The following is a 26025-nucleotide window of genomic DNA, read 5'->3' on the forward strand; positions in this document are numbered from 1 at the left end:
TTTTTGTTAGGCTTTCATGTAAAGAACATGCTCTTAACTTTAACTGCAAAGTTATTTTAAGCAACTTGAGCATTGCTTACCATTGAAACTGCAATAGTCTGGTAACACTTCGGTTTTCTATGCCTCCTATTTAGAACATGGTAGATACTACCAACAATCTGGTCTTTTTAAAAGGTTGAATGATGGCCAGCTCAATGCTAAAAACTTGTCAGATACACAGAGGAGCTTATTTGAGAACTAAGCATATATAGAGATTATTTTCTACTGCTCTACTCAGAGACTTTTTATTTTAGTATTAGTACAAAAAGTTAATCAGGTAGTCTGGAAGTGTTAATCAGGTATTCTGTAAACAGCGTATTAAAATTTAACCAAACCCAAGCAAATCTTCCTATTCTGTTCCTGCGTCTTTTTGTGGTTTGGGGGCTTTTAACAGCCCCCAAACAGAACACTTAAGGCACAGCGATACCCAGGGACTGCAGCACTGCCTATCCTCCCCTCACCCCAAATAAACCCAGATTTAGCCCTGGCTGGGAAATATGTCCTACAGTGTGAATTGTAGCACAGGTCTCAAGAAGAAGATACACTTGTCAGCATTGACCACTGCTGTCAGCCTTACAATATGCCCAAAGAACAAGAAATGCTGCTGCCTTTTCAAGGGAAGACAGTTTCACAGGGATGATGGTATAAACTGGTCCATTTTGCTGCCTTGCCTTCAGCTAGCTGTCTATGAGGTCCTCTTCTTCCTCCTCCCAAAACTTGGAATGATTTACAGGGACTCGTGAATGGTGTCGCAATTTTCAACGCAGAGGCTGAATTATATTACATTTCATAAAATAACAGTATACAAAAATTAGGAACAATTAAAGATTGCTAACTGTTAAAATTGCTGAACATGTAAAAAAATGCAAGGAATCACGTTTTGTAAATCTAGTATTACTTACAAGACTAGCTCCCATAGATAATTCACAGGGATGATCTCTTTTGCAACTAAATTAGCAAACTCCTGTTTTCTGTTACCTTCCTATGTAGTCTAGATTCTTTGAAGTTCTTCACATTTGTTCAGCTGCTTACTATCACATCCACCTCCTGACATGCAAAAAAAAAATCTGAAACTCTCAAAAGTCATGGATTTATTTTTTTAAAAACAAACATTCAAATCAAGCTATTTATGGCTCCCATGACAGCCACAACAAAAATCCAGACTTAACCACAGATTAAGATTTTGGGATAGGCCACAGCAGGTATTTCACTCAAATTTTACATGTCCTTTTACATACTCTCAATCCTGTCTATCACCAAGCAGCTACTTTAAGACAAATAGTCTACAAATTCATGCAGACCTTTAGCAGCTTCATATCCTCACTCAAAATCAGCAGCAAGCACTACAGAGAGCAATGCACAGAAGTTCCCATGGTGCACAGTCACTTTGGCATGGGGTTAAACACAGAGCAATGAAGGACTTGGTGCCTGTCTGGGGACACGAATGGAGATTTCTGCTGTCAAATCAAGGTACCTCTTCAGCAATAAATATTGTGGGCCTGATTTTTCTCTCCCAGATAAATATGGGTTTACACTGGCATAATTACCGTTCATAAATTTACTGCAGATTTATTCCTAAGTGAATGACAAATATGGTCAATATTTCTTTCATATATCAAAGATTACACAATGTTATGCCATTTTTCTTTTTATTTTCCAAGAACTGCTTTACTCCATTCTCTTTATTTCACTTTGATCTTCGCACTGTGCCTGGCTAGGCGTTAAAAATTAAAATCAGGTGTGCTAGAAGGAAGTGAATTAGATTCAGATTCCATTCTAAAGTTGGATTTATTCTACTCATATTCAAACATACCACTGCTGATTCTACCACCAAGAAATACATACTACTTGGCAACAAGAAAATTATCAAAGCAATCTGACCAAATTGGCACCACTAACTCTGGGAACATCTGGTAACAATAATATGAAGGGAGAAGTATGAAGATAACAATTCTCATTTATTGTTACCATTAAACTTATCTGTATGCGTACTCTTAAGTCTTTGAACTTCATGCTTTCATAAAGCCAATAAGAGCTCCTCTCAAAGGTGAGGGGTGATGCTTTTCCAAAAGTGATAAAATATCCAATTTACTAAGGTATTAGAGGCTCTAGTCACAGATTGCTCAGTCAGACGGACAGCAATGGAATACCACCAGGAAAGCACGCTGCCAACATCAAGGAGCTCTAGCAATGCATAAATTAGGGTGTTTGATTCTATGCCAACAAAAGAGCAGAAATTTAATATACTACAAAATTGTTAAAAACCAACTGCTAATGCATAAGTCTACTTTTTATATTTATTAGGAATTTTTTCTTTTTATTTCCAGATATAACAAACTTGGATATACACTAGGTCAAGTTGCAGATCAGCTGTAACTGCCTATCCGAGCAAGGAGATGAACAAGGGGAGTGGGATCTACTTTCTTATTTTAGATTAAGCTCAGGATGGTTTATCATGTTAACAAGTTATTCAGTCACTACATTACTAAAAATTTCATCCATCAGACTATGACAAAAAAAAAAAATAATCTCAGTCAAAATAGGCTCAAAATCATACATAAAAATGTACAATTTCTGAATCACTCAAGATTTAAAATTATCTTCTCGTGGATTTTACTGTATATAACTAACAGGCTGATGAATTTGTTTTCCTTTTCTAGCAATTTTTGGCAAAAATACACTAAAAAGGAATAAGAATAATTAATACAAACCTGGGAGCCAACATTTGAAACAGTGTACTGTAACCATGATACAGAATCATACGGACCATTTACTTAGATTCAAAATTTATCATTATAATTTGCATACAGGCAATCTTAGTAAACTTCGAAGTATATCTGAGACTTAGTTTTAGTACACGAAATTCCAGTATGAATGGTACAGTAGTTAGACTGAAAACAAATAAATAATATCCAAATATTTTGTTTGCTCAGTTTTGTAAATATCATCCTCACTTTACCCAAGCAGGAAGTAATTACAGCTTTGAAATACTTCTAGCATTAACAAAAATCTCCCCAAACCAGTAGCATCAACAGTTGCTCCCGCTGCACATGTAGCAGTAAGCAGCATATATAGCATTTCCAAATATACTAGCCTGACAGGATGCACTGTTCCCAGCTTCACAAAGGACTATGTTGAAGGTGACAACTTCTGTATCCCAAAGGAAAAAGATATGAGTTAAACATCTCTACCAACATTGGTGTAATCGCAGTTATGCCATGTAACAGTATATGACACACAGAATAAAATAACAGTTTCTTTAGTTAAAGTATTACTTGGCAACATATTCCCAGCTTGCCACCTTATACATTCTGAAGGTAGAGCTATGCTTTTAACATACATGTATTTATTCTACTGCAGAATATGTTGAATCCAGTGGGTCTAAATTTTGGAGCCTGGCAGAGACTACTTCCCATACTCAGTTACAACATACACAGAGAAACGGCTGCTGATTCTGAGAGGCAGCTGCCGTATATTCCTGTGAATCCCCCTTTTCAGTCTCCTCGTCAGTCAGGAAAGGTGAGAAGCCACCCAACCTCCTTCCTCCTTACCACAAATCAGTCACCTGGAGCATGGAGCTTGAAAGAGCTTTCAAGAAAAAGATTAGCTTGTAAATAAAACATACAAGCCTTCTGGGTTTGTGCAAAATTTTGTTCCATGGGCTACTTTTTGAAGGATCTGGTTTTCTGTCATTTAAATGAGCTATCAAGGATTCACTGGCAAACAGCTGGCAGGTGTAAAACCAGCTGAATCTGTCTTGTTGTGACAGCTAGGAAACAGGCTGCCACTCAAAAATGCGGTTCCCAGAGCACTGAATCCCATGAATACACACCCTCCTCTCAGTCAGCAGCCGAAAAATCCAAGAGAAGTCGTGACAGCACAATACCTCTCTAATGTAAAATTATTCTCAATTACATTTTTAACACTCTCCCTTATCATTTTTATTTCCAATCAGCAGACTACTATTACATTTCTTGGAAGACTATTTCACAGAACATATATTTCTTAAGCAATTCTGATTCTCTCTCATTCTTTTTCGGGTAAGTAGTCCTTAATTTCCCTAAATAATTCCTTTGTGTTCTTCTGCACCTCCCGAACTTGACAACTTCTGCTTTCCTTTTGCCCGGTCTCACTATACATAGAGTTTAGCTCTTTAACACTTCAAAACAAATTTCCTCTATTTCTATTGAAAAGAAAATATTACTCTTCACACAGCTTAGAATTGCCAGCACGCAGGTTGTCTGTTTTCTCAGCATGAATGAAACTTAGGATGTTATTTAAGGATAACTTTACTAATTAGTACTGAAATTTCAAAGCCAAATGGCAGCCTCCTTCCTCATATAGCACTGGTGTCACGCTAGCAGTACGAAACTGTTGTGTAAGTATCTCATTAAGCTCAGTCCTACTTTGCAAATGCCATACTGGTTTTAAGAGCACTTCTGTTTGCTACATACAACCTGAGTTATACCTAACTATTCAACTCTATTTCAGCTGCATGTGAAAAACCCTCTCAAAATTAGCTAGCATAGCTTGATCTGAAATAGCTTAAGTTATTTACAATTAAGGACTTATCTTTAAAATTCTATATACAGATGACCTATACATACATATTTACTATTTCCCAAAAAGAGATTTTTTTTAATCTTTCATTTATATTGTACTACATTATATTTTAGATCTTACATCTCATTGCTTCCTTTCTGTATGTATAACTACATTTAGAAATAAACAATGTATTAGTTAATAATGCACATGGTAATAGTACCATACCACTGTGCTAAAAACTACACAATCATAAATATATTACAGCATCTCTTCAAAGCTCTTATTTCTTATTTCAGCTTATTTATTCAAACAGCTCTTACTTTTTTCACTTTCACTAACAATCTCTCACCCTATAGTTTCCAAATTAATTAAATTATCTATCCAAAATGCTCAGTTTTCCATAGGTGGCATACAAAGGCAACCAAATTATTGTTTTTAACTTTTAAGATTTTAAAATACCTTGTTATCTTTCCAGATATGTATATTACTGGTACATGAACCAGACTAGTTTGACCAACTGCAGTTTGATCCTGTTTCTTGAAAAACTGCATGCACATATTTTCTTGTAATATTTTCTGACAAATGAAGACCATTCCAAAGAACAGGTGCTTCCCCTTTATATTGGGGGAATAATTACTGTAAATTAAGACAGACTTGTAGTTTCAGCTACTTATAGTGAAACCTAGTGATCCTTCGGAGTTCTTCCAAACACCTGGTACACCAAGCATCTCCAGCCATTTCATGAATTTTTCAGTTACCATTGGCAAAAAGGAAACCTGCTTAGACATCATTATTATGAGCAGATCTCCAAATGACTTTAACATTAAGACCAAGTGCAGTTGATACTTCTTCACTTACTTAAGGGTCCATGATTACAATATACCTGATACAGAAAAATCACCATGTTTACAGAACTGGCATTAGATAAAAGAGCTTTTAGATTTTGTAATCTCATGAAATTTCATTTGAGGAATTCAGTGATTTTCTCCTATAAAGATAACTGCTTACTTTCAAATAGGTCAGTAAGCAGAAGCATGTAATCCAACTACTCTCATTTTGAAATGCAGACTTGAACAAAAGCAGCAGTAGCAAGCAAGTCGTTAGGAGTGGAAGGTGAACAACAAAATGCTAGGAGTGGAAAGTGAACAACAAAATGCTGAGCTTGGAGCTTCCGTGGATAGTAAATTCATTGGAAAAGACAACAGGTTCAATCGCAGACTGGAAAACTTTATAATGATCATGGACTTCAAGGTGCAAGGACTTACCTAAACTCACAGCTATGGTTTTAGGCTGGATGATCGTTCAGGTTGGCTTCACTAAGCAAACCCATATTAAATCACATATTTCCAGTGACCTTTTACAACCTGTAAAAACTTAGAAGTGTAACGTGTTACAAAGAATGGGAAACTAAAGAAGCTCAAGGAAAGTGAAAATGATCACTGCCTCTGATCCTAATAACATTGTTCTCAGTGTATAAGCCGAGAGCATCCCAACAGCTGCACTGCTTTAGCTCGAGTTTTTTCTGCATTTATTCAGATAGCCTCAATGTGTGCCATTTGCAAAGCTTAAGGGTCCCAAGGCTGCATATTATTGTGCAGAATCATTGAGGATCTGATTTTTTTTTTTTTTAATGCATTGAGATAAGTAACACCGCCACCCTGGTTGAACAATTGGTCGTATATCTCACTTCTCAGACTGCTTTATCTGAATAATGTAACATGATTTGCCAAATGTGCTCCCAACTGATTAAACCAAGGGGGGAAAAAAAAAAAAAAAAAAAAAAGAAAAAGAAAAAGAAAAAGAAAAAAATAAAAGGCCTTTTCTATTAGCAATGTGCTTCTAGGTCCTACTTGTTAAGATCAAACACAATAAATTGGTCTCTTAGGTCTTCCTGGGCCATTCTGGATTCAGAAGTTTCCTTTTCGGTGGTGTTCTCAGCCAGAATTCCTGCATCTAGCAGTTAATACTGATGCAAATTTCAAAGCACAAGAATAGGACCCATTTGTTTAGTACATTCCTAATTTGACCATATGTAAATTTCCTCTTTTTTAGAAGACAGCTAACATTAATGCATACAAGTAATTGTATGACACATTTTAATTTAACACAAACTGGACAATATCACCCAGTGTGCACAGTCCAGCCTTTCCCAGTACACATTCCAATTATTACATGAGAACTAAGACTTTATGACATTTCCTACAAATGTTAATTAGCTGGTAGGTTAGGGCCCTCAGTCATGTAGCACTTCATCAATCACAAAGCTTAAACTATTAAAGATGGAAATTGTAACTTTTTACATGAAAAGTTATGTTGCAAGTCAAAGTAGAATATTATATTAGCCCCCTTTACATGGTGTTCTTTTATAATAGTCCCCACAAAAGAATTTCCACAAGCTGGTGTCCTAATATGATCCAGGTCTACATCCTCTACACTGTTCTTGTCTCAACAGCTACTGTTTTCAAGACTCACACTTCAGAGTATATAAGTGGTTTTTTAAATATCTAAAAAGTCCTAGAGGACAAAACGCACCAGGTATAGCCACTGTATGAAAGAGAAAATTTGGGAACAAAATGGAATGCAAAAGAATCATCAACCAGTTCAGCACTTCTGCCCTTCAGCCTACAGTGCAGCCATATTCATAGAACTTGCACATTCTGGTAAGAAATACATAAAGATTTCTGAGGTCTGCCCCTCTGCATGCTAAACTGACAGATATGAGGTGTAAGACTAGCTTTGCCAGGTTAAACAAGGCTATTAAAACAGCATACCCAACTTTACTGGCATTAAAATGGAACAGTGGTGCCAAAGATTCTAAAAGAAAGAAATATTAAGTAATATTGCACCTCTGACATTGACATAAGTTTATTATTACTCCATGCCAATCTACTTTGATCCAAATCATCTAAATGCATGCTGTTCCAGTGCTTGGCCTCTCTTAAGCCTGCAAATTATAGTGAATAGTGTAGCAGATTTTCAATTTGGTCAAAAATTACACTAAAACCGCTGCACAGAAGGACAATGCGTCATTAGTGCATTATCTAGCCCATTGTTTTTTCTGCAACACTATGCCTTGTGTGTATTCCTATGCCATCCTGTGTGACTCACCACGGCTGTTTTGCTACCAATGTTTGTTTCTTCTGTACCTTTGGTAGGGAGCCCTCAACAGAACCTGTCCTGTCCTTCAGGTATAATAGCTACCCAAAAAGGAGAAGAAATAATTTCAACTTCAAAAGGGAGATTTCCTGGTCCTCATATCAAAAGTAAATAAAAATGCACAGATACAAAATTTGTCCCTGCATAGAAAAAAAGAAATGGAGATAAGCATTGTAACGTTAGTCAGAAGAACACAATGTCTAGAGATAACTTAGGAAGAAGAACTGGAGGCAATTCCCTTACTTTCAGAAGGGTTTTCATGAGAGTAAGATGGCAACCAGGGCAATGTCCTGAAAGAAGGTACATAAAGGCAGGACAATCTACTAGAGGCCTCCGTAATTGTTTCACCTCATAAATGTCATATGAAATTGTCCATGTTGCTTTCCACCCACTGAATTCTCCACACATATGTGCACGATGAGAATAAATTAATTTCTAAATGGTCAATACACAAACGTCTGGCTGCCCTCACTTGAAGTGAAAACGACAGTGGAAGTAGTGGCCAAAAGGTCAGAAGGAGATGATGAGCAAAAACTGGAGGAATGCAAAAGGCACATGCAATCCAGTAAGGAATAAAGGATAAAAGCATAATTAGAGTCAAGTAAAGGATAAAATTACTGCAATCAATATATATTAAATACTTGTCCATCAAAATTGATTCTTATATGTGGTTGCTATTGGAAAGGTGCATTGTCAAAATTAGCAAAGAGATGCATCGGACAATCTTTTTCTTAAAGCACAGCATCCACTACTAGACTATCTGAAAATCCCTAAAAAGTGACTGTTCAAAAATATCACAATTTGAATACTATAGCATTAGGGATTACTACTATACATAGTCCAACATTTATCTGAAATAACACGACTGAATGAACAATCTGCCTACGGTCAAAAAAGAAGTTGTGCTCCCTTTGCCTTTGACAGAACATAAAGAGTCTATGACAAATAAATGTCCTGGGACATGTAATTTTATGTAATGAGGATGAAATTATCTAGAATAGGAAGGCACTAATGCCAGGAAAGCTTCTTGAAACAATGTAGACAGACACTGAACACCTTCCCTTCTACAGGCAACTATCGTGGTCCAGATATGAGATTCTAACTGCTGCCAAGGATGCTGGGAAGCTCAAGGAGGCTAACCATGAAAAGCCAGGATCTAATAAGCACTACCAAAATGAAATTGAACACTTGGGTTAACTAGATAGTAGTCTGGGGTTTTTTTCATCATTAACTTAAAAGCCTGGATTTCAATTGGTGACACATGGAATTTTCTACTTCAAAACTGTACACCAGCCACATGAAAAGTAAACAGTGAAAGCATGCTTTATAGTATCTTACTCTAGATTTATTTAAATAACAGGTAAGTAGAGTGGGAAGATATTTCAAACAAATTTTTCACTAGTCAAGTTATCTGTGAGTGTATTTATCTCCAAACATATTGGAAGTAAGGCACAAGGTAAAATAATGATCCAAAGCTGAAAATGTGACCTAAGTGTTGTTTTTTAAATGTATTTTCCAAATATTATATTCTTTTCCTATAAACAAAATAATGGTGTAACGATGATCTGATATTACTATTTTTGGGCGTGCTAACACCTACATATTAAGTAATATGCTTATTGAAAATGCTTCAGAGAAGCAAATCTATACATAACTTATACATGACATAAAAAAATTATTTTTCTTTTTTTTTTTTTTTCAGTAATCATCATAATTAATTATTCTCTAAGTAAACCCAGTATTTAGCCCATAGCAAAAAAAACCTGAACCTCAGAAGTCCCCTGATTAAGCATATTTACCAGAATAAAAACCTCCATAATAATTCAGGTACTATTTCCAGTTTAAATAATCAGTTTAGTACTAACTTGGATTTTACACCTAGTTGTTAGCAAGACTTATTTATCACATTGTATGCTAAAGCTCACAAGCCTATAATACGTGTTTATTCTATGAGTTAATGAATAGAGATAGTGCAATTTGAGCGTGACAATCTTCATTAAGAAGCAGGTGCAAAAGAAATAAGACCATCTGCAAGCACTAATAAAACAGTCACGATGTATCAAAACCAGAAAAACACACTACGTTGCATATTTCTGAGCACAACGCCATGACAGCTAGTGCTGACAGCTCTGCGATAAGCTATATTCATTACATAATTTTGATCACTGAATCCACATTCCCCCTACTGATCCACTTCCTCGAGATCTAAATATAAGACCAACTGTAAATTGTTATTTTGTTTGGTTTTTTTTTTTAGAATACAAACCATAAAAAGAGACACATTCCTTTCTTCAAAATTCTCAAGTGATGTCCAAACCTAATTAGCATTTAGCACAGGATGAAAGGCTTAAAGTTTACATCTTTACATCATCAGCATTGCTAACAAGGCAAATATTCAGAAATCAGATTAAAGTGGATGACTATCTGTATCCCAGTTTTGACAGATCTTGTTTCCCAGGCCTGAAAAAGCAGTCTTCTCAGTTTCTGGAAAATAAGGACTTAGCTTTTTAAAGACTGTACTTAACCAATTGCAGACAGAAGCACAGCTAGACCATGCAAAGCCTATATGAATCCTGGAGGGAAACCACAGTAACATGAACTACCTACAGAATAATAGAGAGTAAGGATGAGACATTCTTTGAGTTGCTGTAAAAGGAGGGAAGAAATAAAAGTAAAATGTATGTGACACCAGGAACTTTTTCTGCATTTATCTGTACGCTCACAAGAGCATCTATGTACAATAAAGAGCCATACACACGACACGCGGAGAACATACCTGCTAGCATAAATATTTTTGTGAGTGCCAGAAAAAGGATACAGTAAATAAACACTCTCCTACTGTATGCAGAACCCTTGGCAGAGCTGTCTTTCCAGGAAATTCCCTCCCCACTGTCCCAAGTGGAAACTATAATGATTAAATAGAACTTCCCAAAGAGAGTAAATGCAGTTAACTAAATTCGTGGAAAATCAGAAATAAGACTAATAAGGCTGTGCAGAGAGAGCCTCCCTTCTTAATGTCTTTAACTCACAGGAAAAGCAGATAATTGATTCAATTTAGGTTCCTTCCCCACTTATGTCCTCCTCCTCTCCAAAAAAAAAAAAAAAAAAAAAAGTCTTAAAAGAAAAGAAGCAGTATCCTAATCTTTTGGCAGTCCCACAAATTTTATTTACGTTATTTTGAAAAAGCAGTAAACAGTGTTAGTAAAGGTAACGGAATCCCTCACGTTGAGGAATAAAAAGTTTTGTCAGCATTTTTAGGACTTTCATTTAATTCCAATAATTTTATGGAAACTGCAGCATTTAATATTTTTGTGATACAATACCATATAAATGATCCCATGGAAAACAGTAACATATATTTTGTATTAGAGAACTACTTAACTATTACAGACTTACTCCTTGCATTTTTTAAATATCTTCAAAGTAATACACTATAAGAAATAAATATATTTCCTTTAAATGTGCCTCAGGAGTTCTACAACACATCCTTTTATCAGTGATCTTACCTTTTTCTGAAGGACATTAATTTTTCTTTCTTTTACTTCCAACATGTCTTTCATATCTCGAATCTCCCCAGCCAAGGTTCCTTTCTCTTCTGTGAGGTCTTGAAGTTGTTTTGTTTTTTTATTCAGAAAGGTTTCTTTTTCTTCCAAACGTAACCGCAAGGCATCAACCTACAGTAAGTAAATCAAACATATTTAGGCTTTACTAAAGACTATTAGTATATTTTATTTATTTTTTCTAATTCCTCTTTTTTTTGTCTCTTAAGAAATGTTTTATTTCTTTTCTATGTAGATTTTCCAACTTTACATTGAACTAAGAGATCCTTTTACTTGAAAAAGTGTATCTTCAAAAATGAAAGCACTTTTAGCATCACAGCATGAATAGAAAAAGTAGAAGAGTCAAAACATGAAACAGCATTAAAACAATCCTAACTTGACATCTGCATAGAAGTCTTAAAAAAAAAAAAGCCAACCCCAAAACCTCTTGACTTAAGTGTCATTGAAAACAGTGTTCTGTATCCTGTATTTAATTTGCCCATTAAAGCCATGAAGTCAGCAATTGGACACTACAGACACTACACAGGTTTGGGCACAGATCAGTAATCTAGAAACAGAATTGTTTAACAAAGACACAGTAAATAGGGAAATTATGAGATTCTTCACCTATCTTCAGTGTATATTGCAGAAGTCTCTTAACAAATGTGCCTTACTGTACTTTTCTGTAGTAAGTACAAATCTCTGTCAACCAAAAATAAGGGATATTCCCAGGATTTTCCTAAGTAGAAATGTCTTTTAAAAAGAACCTCAACAAATTACACAGCATTACATAACTGCTTTTTTCCCTTTAGATGCCAAAAAAAAAAAAATCCAACCGTTCTAACAATCCAGAAGGTGGGTGTAGCCTTGATTTTCTCTTCTCTTGCTGTATAAATGCTCGACAATGCAATTTTACTGTTCTCTTAAAGCAATTCAAACAGTTCTCAAATTATGGTCAGGCAAATACTTGCTGATGGTCTGGAAAAAAAAATCTGTAGATCACTTGATACTGGTTACTATTTGTATACAATTCCTTGTATAAGAAGCTTTACTGTTAATTTCAATTAAAAGCTTGGATACTCATAAAAGCATTTGGAAATAAGGAGGAAAAATAGCTGACCCTCCTCCGTTACAAGGCATGGGGGGGGAAGCAGCAGCCACCTTCAAGAACAACAGAATAAACATTATCATCAAGAAAAACTATTATCAAAAAGGGAACAAATATTATCACCAAAAAAGGAGAGATTTGATGAAGCAAAGAACAAAGTGGCAAGAAAAAGGAAAATCCAAATGAGAAGGTGTCTGTTCAAGGAAATGGAGAAGGAGGGAACTGGCTCTTTGGGGAATATAATCAAGAAACAGGAAAGTATGACAATGCAAACAAACAGACATGGCCACGGCAGCGGGCATATACACACGGATCCAGGTGGAAACACAAAAATGTCCAGACAGGGGAAGAAACAAAGATCTAGACAGGAAAGCAACTTTTTTTTTCAGGCAGATTTAACAATCCTACTTCACAGCTTCAAAATCCTAGTACCTTTTTTAATAATACCTTTCTACATGAGCACTGCCTAGACTAGGTACCACAGGGTAAGGTCTGATTCCAAACGGAAAAGGTGTTACTCTTCACACTGTGAGGAGGAGAGGAAGCAGTCACTCTCAAGATGCTCACTGATACAATCTTTGAGATCTTCCAATGCACTATTCAGACTACTGGCTCTCAAGAACTTTCAAAAAGGTCTTCAAAGTAAGAGATCTTGTCACAGCTTCCTTAAATTAAAATATAATAATGGAATGGAATAATGCAAATGCTTAAGTGGTCTTACAATGACGTGGAGGTGAAATCATAAGGTGAAACTGCAAGTGAAAAGTAGAGCTGGAAAATGAAGTTTTGCAAGTTTTTAACGGTGCAGCTTTTTATATAGTAAAGAATATGATAACTAGGAACCAATACTGTAATAATTCAAGAATATAAAAGGTACTGACTACAGAGTGTAGAAGGTTCAAAATACGATGCATGTAATCTTTGCTGACCTTGATAACTAACAAAATGAAAAATTATTCAATTCACTGAAACGGAAAGCACAAGTAACATTATTCCTACAAGAACGTTTTTTAAAAAGTGTATGGAAGGGTGGGCTAAGTTGAATAAAAAATGAAGAAAAATTGTAAAGGGAAAAAATGCCGAAAATTACACTGAATTGAAATGTCTCTCTCTAATTTAAAGTATTTATCAATTTCTTTGTCTAACATAAAATATGCCGAGGAAGTGGGGGGGGGGGGGGGGGGGGGGGGGGGGGGAATTAAGACACTAATGACAAAGAATTATCCATCATGTTAATACCTTTGTAATAAAAGGCATTTTGGTAACAAAATAGCAGACATCTTAAAGCAACAGAATATGTTAAAATTTAATCATCAATATTGCCAGAGTTGCACCTTCCATTCATTGGCCCCTTCAGTGAGCACTGCCACTAAATCATACCTGTTTCCACATTCTGGTTCAGAAATGCCGTTACAAATGAATCACTGAGCAGCTCACAGGCAACAGAGCACAGAATAACGGGTGGGGACATTTGGAGGTTAAAAAAAAAAAAAAATTTCATCTTATATCAAGTTTTTAAAGATCAGAAAAGAGACTTTTTATATGTAAGACTCATATTACTGAATGTAAATCAGTAAATAAAATAATACAAGAAATATAGTATATCCATGAAATTTTGTCAACACTTTTAAACATCATAAGAGACCAGCAAAACCAACTCACTGTTAGTATTAAACATCATGGACTCAATTCTGCATTCCTTTAGCAGTCTCAAACTCCCAAATTTAACCCTGGGGTATGGAAATCAAGGAGTTTATTCTTAGTGAAATATTTCCATTTTCCAGAAGGCTGGTTAACACACTGAAACTTAGAGTCCGGGAAAGGAGATACTAAAAATACTGCCTTAGACCTACTTCTACATTTGCCCTTCCACTCCACCCAGAGAGAGAAAGGTGCCATGTAGCACAGTAGGAGGTGAGAGCATGGGCATGGAGAACCTTTGAAAGGTTTGCAAGCCTTTAGAACGACATTATAATTTAATGTAAAGAAGAGAACTAAGATAAAGGGAGCATAATCATTTGTTATTACAAAGACATAGTCTTTGTAATAGAACATGTTCTTTGTAACGTATTCCTTAAATAGAGGCCACTTGTCTAATATTGTTTTCTTCTGCAGCTCTGAGACCACGAGGTGTTCGCATTAAGTGAACTCGCACAGGCAGGTTTTGGCTGCGAGGTAGCCCATTGAGAAGACAAGGTTTGGATTGAAAATACATGATGTGGCAATCTAGAATAATTCTTCATCTACATGAGAGCTGCAGGAAGTCAGCAAGTGAGAAATTTTAGATTCACTAATCCAAATTTCAAACATACAGATGTCAGAATGTAAAGAATAAACATTAAAAAACTTTACCTTACCTAGAAATTCTTAAAGGTTACTCATAATAAAAAGTTAAATGGAAGTAACTGAAAGCACATAAGTGTTAGTTTAGCATTTTTAAATTCTGCAGTTGGAGTAGTCAGAAAAGGTCATATGTATTAAGCATTTTTTCCTAGTTAACCAGAATATTAGTAAAGTACAAAAAAAATCCACAAATGTAATTTATTTTTATTTATATTCTGAGTTTTGTAATGCTAAATTTATTCAAAGCAAAGTCTTTGCAATGCCATTTTAAAACTTGGTTTGGGACCAATTTAGATGATCTATTGGATCTCGAAATGCATGTTCTTCCTGCTCTTAAAACGGCTCGTTGCTTTTCTATACACTGGAAAAGAGATTTATATTCTACAGGATTTATTTTATTTTTTAAGACTTTTTTTTTTTTTTTTACAATATTACAGTAATAGGATCTTGCAGTTCATAAGCAATGTGCAGTATGAGAGTCGAAGATAACTTTTTACGTTAGAAGGCAAGAAATAGTAGCAGCAAACCTTCAGACCTCTTTTAATAAACATAAAAGACCTCATCTGCAACTCATTACCACATCTTCTTCATATTTAATCACTTATTTGCTTCATGTCTGAAAGCAATCCCTTAAATCACATCACAAAAAAAAAAAAATCTCTGTTGGGCCTTTAAGCTGCAGCTGAGCAGCTTGTCATAACACCGCAGCCGGAGCTCCAAGAGGCTTTCCCTTCAGTCAGGCCCTGCAAGCCTCAGTTTCCAACTGCTGCTAAGCAGAAGCTTAATCCCTAAAGTCAGGAGGAGATGGAGGTGATTAGACCTACTGATAAACAAAGCACTGACACCGTTCCCCAGTGACTGGGATAACACAGTAGCTTACACACGTGCTAGTATCCTTCTGTTCTGCTTGGCTGAACCAGGCAGTTTCTGAGTCAATAGTCCTTTCTTCTCTATCCATCCAGTCCCCACCCTAAGGGCCGAGCAGACAATTCTCACTCTTCACAAATTTCTTCCCACACACCTTGTCATCACGACTCACTAGATTCCACTCTGGGATGGGTATCTTAGGCATCAAAACTTGGGAGCACAAGAAGAAGAGTTGAGAAGATGAGTAGATGACTCTGAAGTCCAAGTCTGTGAGTGACAACCTGTCTGGGCAAGGGGAGCGTAGCCCTGTCCACTCCAGCTTCTCAGACCCCAATCCTGGCCTCACACAGCGGTTAATTAAAGAGCACCCCATGACTGAACCTTTCTGCGTTTCCTTTCATCACTAGCTAGCTCATAACATTACTAATATGGTATTTGTATTCCCTAAACAAAGACACAAAAACAACCTTGAGGGACGAGAGAAGGCGCATGGTGGTTTGCTTTCACACTAAAAAGAAACACACATGGAACTCCGCAGCAGAGCTGCAATCTCCATCTTTCCTTTCACTGGTGAGCGATCAGGCCATCCACACCAAAACCTTTAAGTTAGCACAAGGGTTAGGACCTCAACAGTGCCACAGAGTAACAGGCAGCTCGCGTTGCAGAGCTGTCTGAATTGACTCTAAATGCAGAAACAGATTGTTTTCTTGTTAATGTCATAAACAGATTATCCCACATGCCTTCCTGTAGGTAGTTGACACCTTAGATCAATTCTTTCAGCTCCACAGTAACTTTCTAAACACTTATTAGCAAACACTCCTGTGTATGAGGTGAATTGCATTCTACCATAAGAAATTGCACATGGACTTAAGAACTTAATATATTTAGATGCAAGCAGTATTACTTCTGCCTAGAACTCCAGTTCCCACAAGAGATTGCTCTTAATATTAGACTACCTCAGTTTTCATTTAAGAATTCATTTCTAGCCTTGTTAGTTTCAAGTAAAAGCTTTAAAGTATGACTGAATTGTAGCTTCAATTGCACTGAGAAAAGTGTTCTAAAAGATTTGAGACAGCCAAAGAATCTTGATGCCAACAACCCCACTTCACACAAGGACAGTGCAAGCGTCGGGAAGAGAAGAGTACGGCTTGTCCAACCACAGCCTTAGGTGGCAGGCCCTCCGCTCCAGTCCCAGTGTCTCCTACCCCTACTCCTCCCTCTCTGGCAGGTGAGTGGTTCTGGCTGCTCCAGAGCTAAAGACGCCATCCTTGCTGCTAACACAGAGAGGGGAAAAAAAGACAGGCTTACACCACACATTCTCTGTCTAGGATTCTGATGCTTCCATAACTGTCCAAGACGTAACCTCCAAGCCACGACAAATCCAATGTCATACTTAAGAGGTTAAACAATCCTATTTCCCAGCACTTTCCCAATGAACTCTAGGTCAGCAAATGGTCTGCTGTTCTAGCTAAAGTTTGAGTTCCACAGAACTACAAGGAAATTCCTCTTAAAGGAATTTAACGTTCCCAGTGAAACAGAAATATTTCTCAAATATAACGAGAAGCAGCTAGTGACCTGGGTTACCGACATAGCATTTCCCATGTTTCAGTCTGGATCACAGAGATTCAAACTAATCTTCTGCAAACCATACATTTTCCTATTCTTTTATAAGACAATGCCTTATTTGATCTTTCCTCTTTTTATCCCCTTTGATTGATTTGAGAAATATTTTAACCATTATATATACGTTGAGTCCATGTGAGAGCTAGAACTAAAACCTTTAAGACCAGAAAAGGATAATATTCATAACTCAGCATGGTTTTTGATCTGTGTCATCCTTTTCTCCTCGCAAGTACAAGAAACAGAATTATCTCTAGCCTTCCTCCCCAAAAGCTATTTTTTGTGCAGCTCAAAGTAGATTGTGTCCTGACACCAATGCTGGGGGAAAAAAAAAAAAAAAGTCTGCCAAATATATATGTTTTCTTACATCTCCTCAACTAGTAGTCCAATATCTCGAGACGGATACAGCAGAGCACTTTATTTCAAACATCAATGAAGCCCAGGTATTTTGATAGAAAAGGTATCTCATCCCCTAAACTAACATAACACAGCAAGGAGCTATTCTGAAACCAGTGCTCTATGTGAGTTTTCAGAGAGGCAGAACTCTCAGCCAGGGCCAGTCTGGGAGAGCAAATAGGCAACTTATACTGTGTGTGTGGTCTTAGGTGTACAGATTTATTTTCTATTTACAGGAATGCAATGTGGAGGTTTACAAGAACATTGGTTATGTCAGTCATTTTCTCCTTCTCTAAATTATTCTGTCTCCAGTAATCATAAACCAAGATTTTTAAATTTCTCATAACACAAAATAAAACTACGTCAACCTGAACTGCATGTGACCTTTTACAATACGGTATCTGTCTGGTGCTAAGCATGTATGACATCATTTCATAAGCCAAATACGAACCTCCAGATGGTGTAAAACCAAAATGCTGTTAAGACAGTTCCTCATCTTGTGGAAGACAAGAAGCAAAATATACTTACTTCATTTATAGCCTGGATGAATTTGCCAATATTAGAAATGATCTCTTCCCTGAAAACGGTAATGTGAAATCACATCTCCCAAAAATAATGAAACAATCAAGTATTCTAAATGGAGCATGCCCGCACACTATGAGAAACGGCTGCCATTTTGTTACTCCTCCTTTTCCATCTATGGCATTTTAAATATAATCTGAAAGGAAATTAAATATGGATCGTTTTACAGCATCAGACATATATTTTTATATTTGAAAGGGTAAGGACTTCTGGTACACAAAATTCCTTTCTTTGGCTTCTCACTCAACACTGTGTAATTTTAAGAGTCCTTGACTTATTTTTCCCAAGCTTTGGCAGTACATTTACCAGTAAAACTTGGCAATCTGAAGAACATCATCATTTTCCAGAAAAATAAAGCAAAACCAGATCTGATAGCTAACACATAAAGCATTTCAAAGACCTCTGTCCAAGTAAATTGCTTTTTAATTTTGTCTAACTTCTTTTTCCTCAGCAAGTACTTATTTCAACTGTTTAACACAATAAACTCTGTCACTTGCTCTGGAAATATACAAAACGCTAAAAACTTCAGAATTGGGTTACACTTCAGAAAGAAAAGAAAAGTTCATGTAAGTGGCAAAAATTACCAGATTCAAAGTCAAACTTTATTAATCTTCATGTCATCACCCACCACTCATGACCAGCTCCAGTAGCGATGTCTATTTCTTGAAGTTCCTTACTGTTAACTGTTTAACTTATATGCAATATTATATATATATATATACACACACCATTTATGAAAGTATATTTAGTGTTATGGAGCTCCACAAGGAAGTAAAACATGAAGAAGCACTACTGTGTTTCACTGTTAAGAATTATTTATTTTACCATCATAAATAAATACATGTAAAGCAAAGATTTGGCTATACTCCTTTTTAAACTAATTCTAAATTTACTAGTCAAGCACTAAGCATACTGTAGTACTGCACCTGGGCTAATAAACAAGGCAAATTGTAGTCGATTGTCAATCTCCCTCCTGTCCTAACCCCACCTCCGTTCCAGCCCACACTGCAGTCAATATTCGCCACTGTGTCCAAAAGCCACTCTTCTCCCCTTTTGCACTACCATTCTCTCCCTTCCTGGTGACCACCACAGGCTCCACAGGGCTGTTGGCACTTCTCTGTGCTACTATTCGCTCTCTTAGCGTATTATGAGCCATCTTTTGAGAAACTACTTCAGTTAATCAAAAAAACAAACTTCCATTAAAGATCTCAGTACCTGTATTTATACATTCATACGTATCTGGAGAAATGTAATATACTAAGTTGTGATTACGAAAACCAGTTTAAACCATGAAAAAAGAGCTGTCACTTGTATTTTCTATACAGAAGTACTGAGTTGTGAGCATATCCTCACATTGGGTTTTTTGCAAATATGAGAACTGGGTTACAAGAATACAAAGTGCACTCTCCACTTCAGAGCTAGTAAATAAAAATAAATAAATAAATAAATAAAAACCTTATTCTAAAATATAGCAATACAATTAAAATTATCCCCTCATTATATCTGCCCCTCATTTTTCAACCTGATGTAATAAACTTTTTTTTTTTTTTCAAAGTAATGGCTGTACCTGGTAATCCATAGCATAATACGTTCCTTTCTTTCAAAAACATCACTTCTATGTAATATTCAAGGCAGAAAAGGCAGAATGTGGTCACGTTTTGAAGCTGCAGAAACTTGAATTTGTGTCATTAATATGCTTCACATTCTTGTTTGTAATTGAAACTTCAGTTAATTACCTAACTCTTTTCCTTATTCAAGCATTATTTCAACAGTATTCCCACCTCCATTACTCTAGGTATTATGGGTTTTTTTAGTTTACATTTTAATTCAGCAAATTATGTTATTATAGAGCTGATAGTCAGCAGTAACAGAGAGCAAACAACATTAGATGGTTTATGAACACAGGACAGTGTTGGTTGTTCACACCAAGAAAACAAACTCACACCTTCACATACCATTTCCCTTGTAGAATCACTGTCACAAGCTCTTTCCATCCCTCTGGACAAGGATGGGAGAACCACCTGATAATGTAATGCATCAAATGCACTTTTAATCCCCTTTAGTCACTCCTTGAACGATGGTACCTACAGGTTTCATAAAGCTCCCAGCCTCTGTCTCCAACACCTTAGCCAGTCATCGTCCCTACTCACCAATCTTCATTTCTCTTTCATTCTTTTTCCCCACTAGTCCAGATTATGCTGCTCTTTAAAAGAGAAAACCGCTAATGCTGACTGGTCAAACTACACTAGAAAAGGTTTTAGCTGAACCAGACATTGTAGCCAAGATATAAATGGTTCCCTCGGGCAGTCTGAAACTCATCCTTGTGGAACATTATATGCCACAAGGAATTCTGATCATGAGTAGCTTATCAATGCAGCCAACAGCCTAACAGCTGTTTTATTCAAATTTATATCTGCCTACTCCTACCACTAAAATTAGGTAGTTTAAAGCAACTAGTCCAAAGTTCAGAATTTAATATTCAGTTTAGTTCCAGCAAATTTTGGAAAACACATGGGAATTGTAACTCATGTGCTAATACTTAAAGTTTCTGTTAATAAAACTTCCAACACTAACGTTACCTCATTGAACTTACCTCACTGATTTTTATGCTCACTATAAAACTATAGCTGTCATAATATTTTTGAATTACTGCAAAAGGAAGTCAGTCATTCCAGAGTCAATGTTATTTAGCAACATAATGATAGTTATAAATCCAAAATACTTAAAACCAATTTACAAAACTATCAATCTTGGAAGCTTTTAACTTTTGAAATTCCTGTCTCCAATAACATTCAAATTTTATTATACTGTAACAGATTAATACAAAGTGAATTAAAAGGCCACAATGTTCTTTTTTAAAGTCATGCCAATGCATTTAACCGCTTCATGAAAAAAAAATGCGTAGAATTCTGTAACAGCATAAGAATCATCAGTTAATATCTGTTAGCTTTATATATGATAAAAGTAGAATTTTTACATGAACAGTTTTTCTCAGTTTAATTTTTTTAAATGGTAAGAGTCAGTTATAAAGTGCGATTTTCAAACTTTTTTGTAACTTACTAAGAACACTGAAACAAAGGAGGTGCCTGTAGGTAAACCTCTCTCCGTCTGAGCTAGACAACTTGTGTTATGCTTGCAGGCATGAGCTGTACCCTTGACCGACCTCTCCATTTTACATGTTTTGAGTGGAACACATTTCTCTGAGGAGAATCTTATGATTCACTCTGTTCTGAGACTGGAATACCTGTTTATGTCACCCGCTTGTTTATCAGGCATTCCTACATTATTCCAGGTCCAGCTGGAATAAGCTTGGCTACAAGCTTATCTTCCAGGATCTATAGCCAGCTCATAAATAGAGTAACATAAAACAGCTTGGGCAATATTTTTCATTTATTCATAAGAACACATCAAACAGAGAGGAAGGTTAAAACAATAAGCTAAACATACATTGTTTACTTTAAATATAACACAGTGTTTTCTTCAAGAAATATGCCATTTTGGCTTTTGTATCTCTCCTGCCCACATTCTTCCAGACACCAAGTCATAGCCTTTTCTCTGCAAACTGATGCATTTTTCCCTGGGGCGAAAACACTTTTAACTACTTGTAATCTCTCTGATTAAAAATTCACCTCTAAAATTTTCAAAATATAAAAGCAGAGAGTGAAGTCCTCTCTCTCCCAACAAGTCAGGCTCCATAATCTCCTAGATAACAGTAAATATCAGCCGGTTTGATATTGAACTTGAGTACCAGCAAGTGTTACAGGTTTGATTAGCTCCATCACTAACTTCAATGAAGGTTCAACACCTAGCATATTCTCAGTAGTTACACATTTCAACTAGAGCTGGTAGTATGCCACCAGACCTTCCTACAATCAAATTTTAAAAAAGATAAAAGGATAAACAAGGTACTTTCATAAAGAGAAACTTTGCAGGAAGATTCTGCACTTAAACATGGACTTATTCAGGAGGTTTCTGTCCTCCATGCAATTACAGATATCAGCCTCCCTCTTCAGAAAGACCTGGTCATTATATTACTCTTTTGGTGGTTTTTTTTTTTTTTCCTAGTTTCATAGTCAGTCTTTTTCACCCACGCAGATTTAGGGTATATATTTTCTTGTGGTACAGAGCTGTATCAAAATATCCTGTCCACACGCTGGTTTTAAAACTAATTTCCTTTTTACAGCATGCAACTGAGTTTGAGAGATATATAGAAATAATTCAAATTAAGAATTATTATAAATGCCAAGTGCTTGCCTGGAAGAAAGACAAATATGTTGACTATACAATTTACTAGCTCCAAAACCAGACTGCAGTGACCACACTGTATACAAAGTTCTCTGTCCTTATCTCAATAAATTAGGCTGAACTACGCAGGCATACCAGAAACATGTAGACCTCAAATCAGAGGTCCCTGGGACAATAAGACCTAGGGTGAGAAACAGAAGTCAACCTTCTGCTCTGCTCTGGCTTTATATAATAACAGTGGGACACATATGCCTAGAATACTTTTTTTTTTTCTTTCCTCCAGAAAAACCCTAATGCTACATATAGATTCAATGCATGGACACACCTGGCAAAAAAGACTTTTACAAAATCTCCTTTCACAGAGGGTAAAGGTCATAGGATACCTGTACTGTTCAGGGGCTTCCAGCTCTGCTGTAAGTTACTGGTCTGAATATCATCCTATAAACTTACAAAACTACAGAAACACTGCTTGTTTGGAATTCCAGAACACCCTTGCATCTAGAGACAAAAATGCTACATTTTTGGTTATAATGGCTTTGACAAAATCTTCCCAAAATAACAAATAATATCAATCTTTAGCTGACAAACCTTAACTTCAATAAACAACAATGCTGAGGTTTCTAGCAGAAATCTTTTTATGCGATTAAGATGCAACATGTATCAGATATGGTCTCTCTTTCATTGTCTGCACCAGCTCACTGTTATATCCTCTTTTCATGTCTCTCCCCAGTCCTCTGTGATTATAATGTCCACTTTAAGGACTAGCAATATGATTCAAATACAATAATTCTAACGTAAGAATTTGACAAATGATACAACCAAACTGAAGGCAGTGGATCTGAACCACATAGCATAAAGCATCTGTGTCAAGAAACCCTACCTGCAAGCCTGAAACAAACCCTAGCTGGCTCAATTTCTATCATAAGTACTAAATCCAGTTATAGCATCTTGAAGATTTAAACATCTTTACAGAAGAATGGAAATACTTAATACATGCAACTCACATAAAATCTACTTCTTTAATTGAAGAAGAATATTTAAGTCCAAGACCACAGAGTCAAAAATGTCAGACTCAAAGGCTAGCAATGAAAACTCTTTTTGATAACAGTTGAAAGAGATAAAAAGCTAACAATATAAATACATATTTATAGCTACAGCTGGCAAGGTTTTAAGAACTCCTGAATTACACAATTAAAAACTGTCAGCATTGCCTCAGTGTGATATCTGCACAAATTGCTGCTTCTCATGTGAATGGTAGTGTTGACTAGTCTACACCAACGATAAGCCGGAAAAAGAACAGGATATCACTTAGTAGCTCACTTAAGGAAAACAGCTTTGTGCCAAGAATAACAAAAGGAATAGCAAAAGAACCAACATTCTTGACATTATAAGAGGAAAAAGCTGAGACTATAATAGCAAACTATTGCTCAAAATTAAAGACTCCGATACAAGACTCAAAGGTATATGTAGCTGAGCTGTGTATCACACAATCACTTGATTTTTGCAAATAATCAACTTGAAAAAAAAAAAAAAAATCAGAAAAGCAACCCTAGTATAGCTCAGCTGTAGCAGTGCCTTTGAATGGACCACCAACTCTTTGACACCGAACTCGCCAGCTGGTCGAGTCTTCTAAGAGTACAGATAGATGCAGTGCTCTCAAATTTCCCATCAGTGCCTTAGCCAGAAACAAGTTAAACAAGTACCTACCTATCAGCAACACCATATTTGTTATCTAATGAACGGAACCCTCCAGAGTGCCAAGAATGGTAATAACTTTTCTGGAAGCTTATATCTGTATTATCAATACTAGCAGATGATACCTGAATAGCCATAGATATGTTATGTCAGTCAGTTTTGGAAACAGAGAAAACTGAAAACATTTCATTTACTAGTATGACCGAAGTCCTTATCAGTACCTAGGACAAACAAATTTACTAGGCTAATTTGCAAGTTGCTTGAGAATAAGACTAAAAGCATGCTGTGAGTCAGGTAATAACGACTTACTTTCTTAAAATCTCACATCAGAAATAATAAGTGTTGAATTTCTTAAAAAAGAAATTCTGGTCTTTATGATAGTGTAGAAACAACAAGATTTTAAAACCTCAGAAAGAAAAACACATACAAAACCAATTTAGATCCCATTTAAAACGTTATTAATTTCAGACTCAATAGAAGAGTCAAGATTTAAAATGTCAGGGCTCGGTAGTGTTCAGATTTATGAAAACTAATAGCTTTCAGTGATATTCTGAGCCCTTTAAGAAATTGCTCTGTGAAATGCTTTATCATGTATATTAATTTAATTCTCTAAGTCATTATTCAGTGACATTTTACAGATAGTAGACAGACCATCAGATTAAAACAACAGGGCTTGGTAGTATTGCTAGAGTTAAACTATTTTGTGAATAACAGAAAACAGACTGAACCTCTACTGAAACAGAGGTGCAGCCATTTTGCCTTAGACATTGCAAATTTATTCACTTATTATGCTGGAAACAGATTCCCAAACTAGTTTCCAGAGATTGTGCTGGCTTGTGATAAGAATTCCAGACAAGGAAAGGCTACTTAGACCATGAGAGGTTCCTTGAGATGCAGTGTGTCAAGAAAAGACTAAAAGGGTAGTTTCAGATTCCAAATAGGTAACTTGTTTTGTATCTTTGCAGTAACATTCTGTAGGCATTTTAGGTAGAACTGGAGAAGGCATTTTAAATCTTCAATCATCACAGAAATGGTAGATCTGCATCTCATATTTTAAGTGTCTGAAAAGTTTAAGACAATAAGACTCAACAATACTGCAAAGAAACGCATGAGATTGGAACTAGGGACATAAAAGCAATAATTTCATTATTTGTTTAAATACAGTGCTTATAATAGAGGTTACATGGTAAATTAAAAATAAGAAGTTATGCAGGAATGAAATCAGACATAAGTTTCAGTTGTAGGCTTCCTAACAAACTAACAGAGATTAGCTTGCCAAATATTTTTACTGAATCCTGTCTGCCAGATCATCTAGCAGCAAGTCAGAGACACGTCAAGATCTGATCTTGCGTTTATTTATTATTCAGCTGGAAGCTATAGGTTTACTAGTTTACTACAATTATAGTCCATCTGGGAGACACACAGTTTCTCAGGACAGAACAGCATCTGCATGAGAAAGATAAAGCCACACTGATATGTGCTGCTTTCGTAAGAGTCTTGACACTAAACAAGCTATGTAAAGTCAGATATGAAAACAAACTATATCACAGAAGTGGTCTTACACTGTCAAATATTTAAGTGATACTTCCAGAAAAAGAATCAGCATTGAAATAACTCTCAAAAACTTTCAGAGAAAGAGTTCTGCCACCTACAAGAACCAACAGTGACCGCCAAGACATCGGGACTAAATAAACAAGAAAGAAAGAGAGAGTCCTCCACTGAACACCAATTCTGTGAGAATAGAAGCCAACTCTAATTCTTCACACTACAAGAAAGCCTACAACCCACAGATCTCTTAACTGTAATTTCCAGGATGCCACCATACTCTTTCCTTCTCCAAAATGTGCAAGACAACACTTGCTGTCATGTACATTTTATAACATTTCAAAA

The 26025-nt window shown here is 36.1% G+C and overlaps 1 protein-coding gene across 1 annotated transcript in view; it reads right to left on the reverse strand.

Moving 5' to 3' along the window:
- The window catches only part of ERC2 (ELKS/RAB6-interacting/CAST family member 2), a 474334-nt gene that overhangs the window by 316168 nt on the left and 132141 nt on the right, over nt 1–26025 (reverse strand). Inside the window, exon 6 of the mRNA XM_086755571.1 lies at nt 11247–11414. Within this exon, the coding sequence (XP_086611697.1) occupies nt 11247–11414 (168 nt within the window). The remainder of the gene's footprint in view (nt 1–11246; nt 11415–26025) is intronic.

This window comes from Chlamydotis macqueenii, chromosome 10 (genome assembly GCF_036417535.1).
Source record: "Chlamydotis macqueenii isolate bChlMac1 chromosome 10, bChlMac1.mat, whole genome shotgun sequence".
Lineage (NCBI taxonomy): Eukaryota > Metazoa > Chordata > Aves > Otidiformes > Otididae > Chlamydotis > Chlamydotis macqueenii.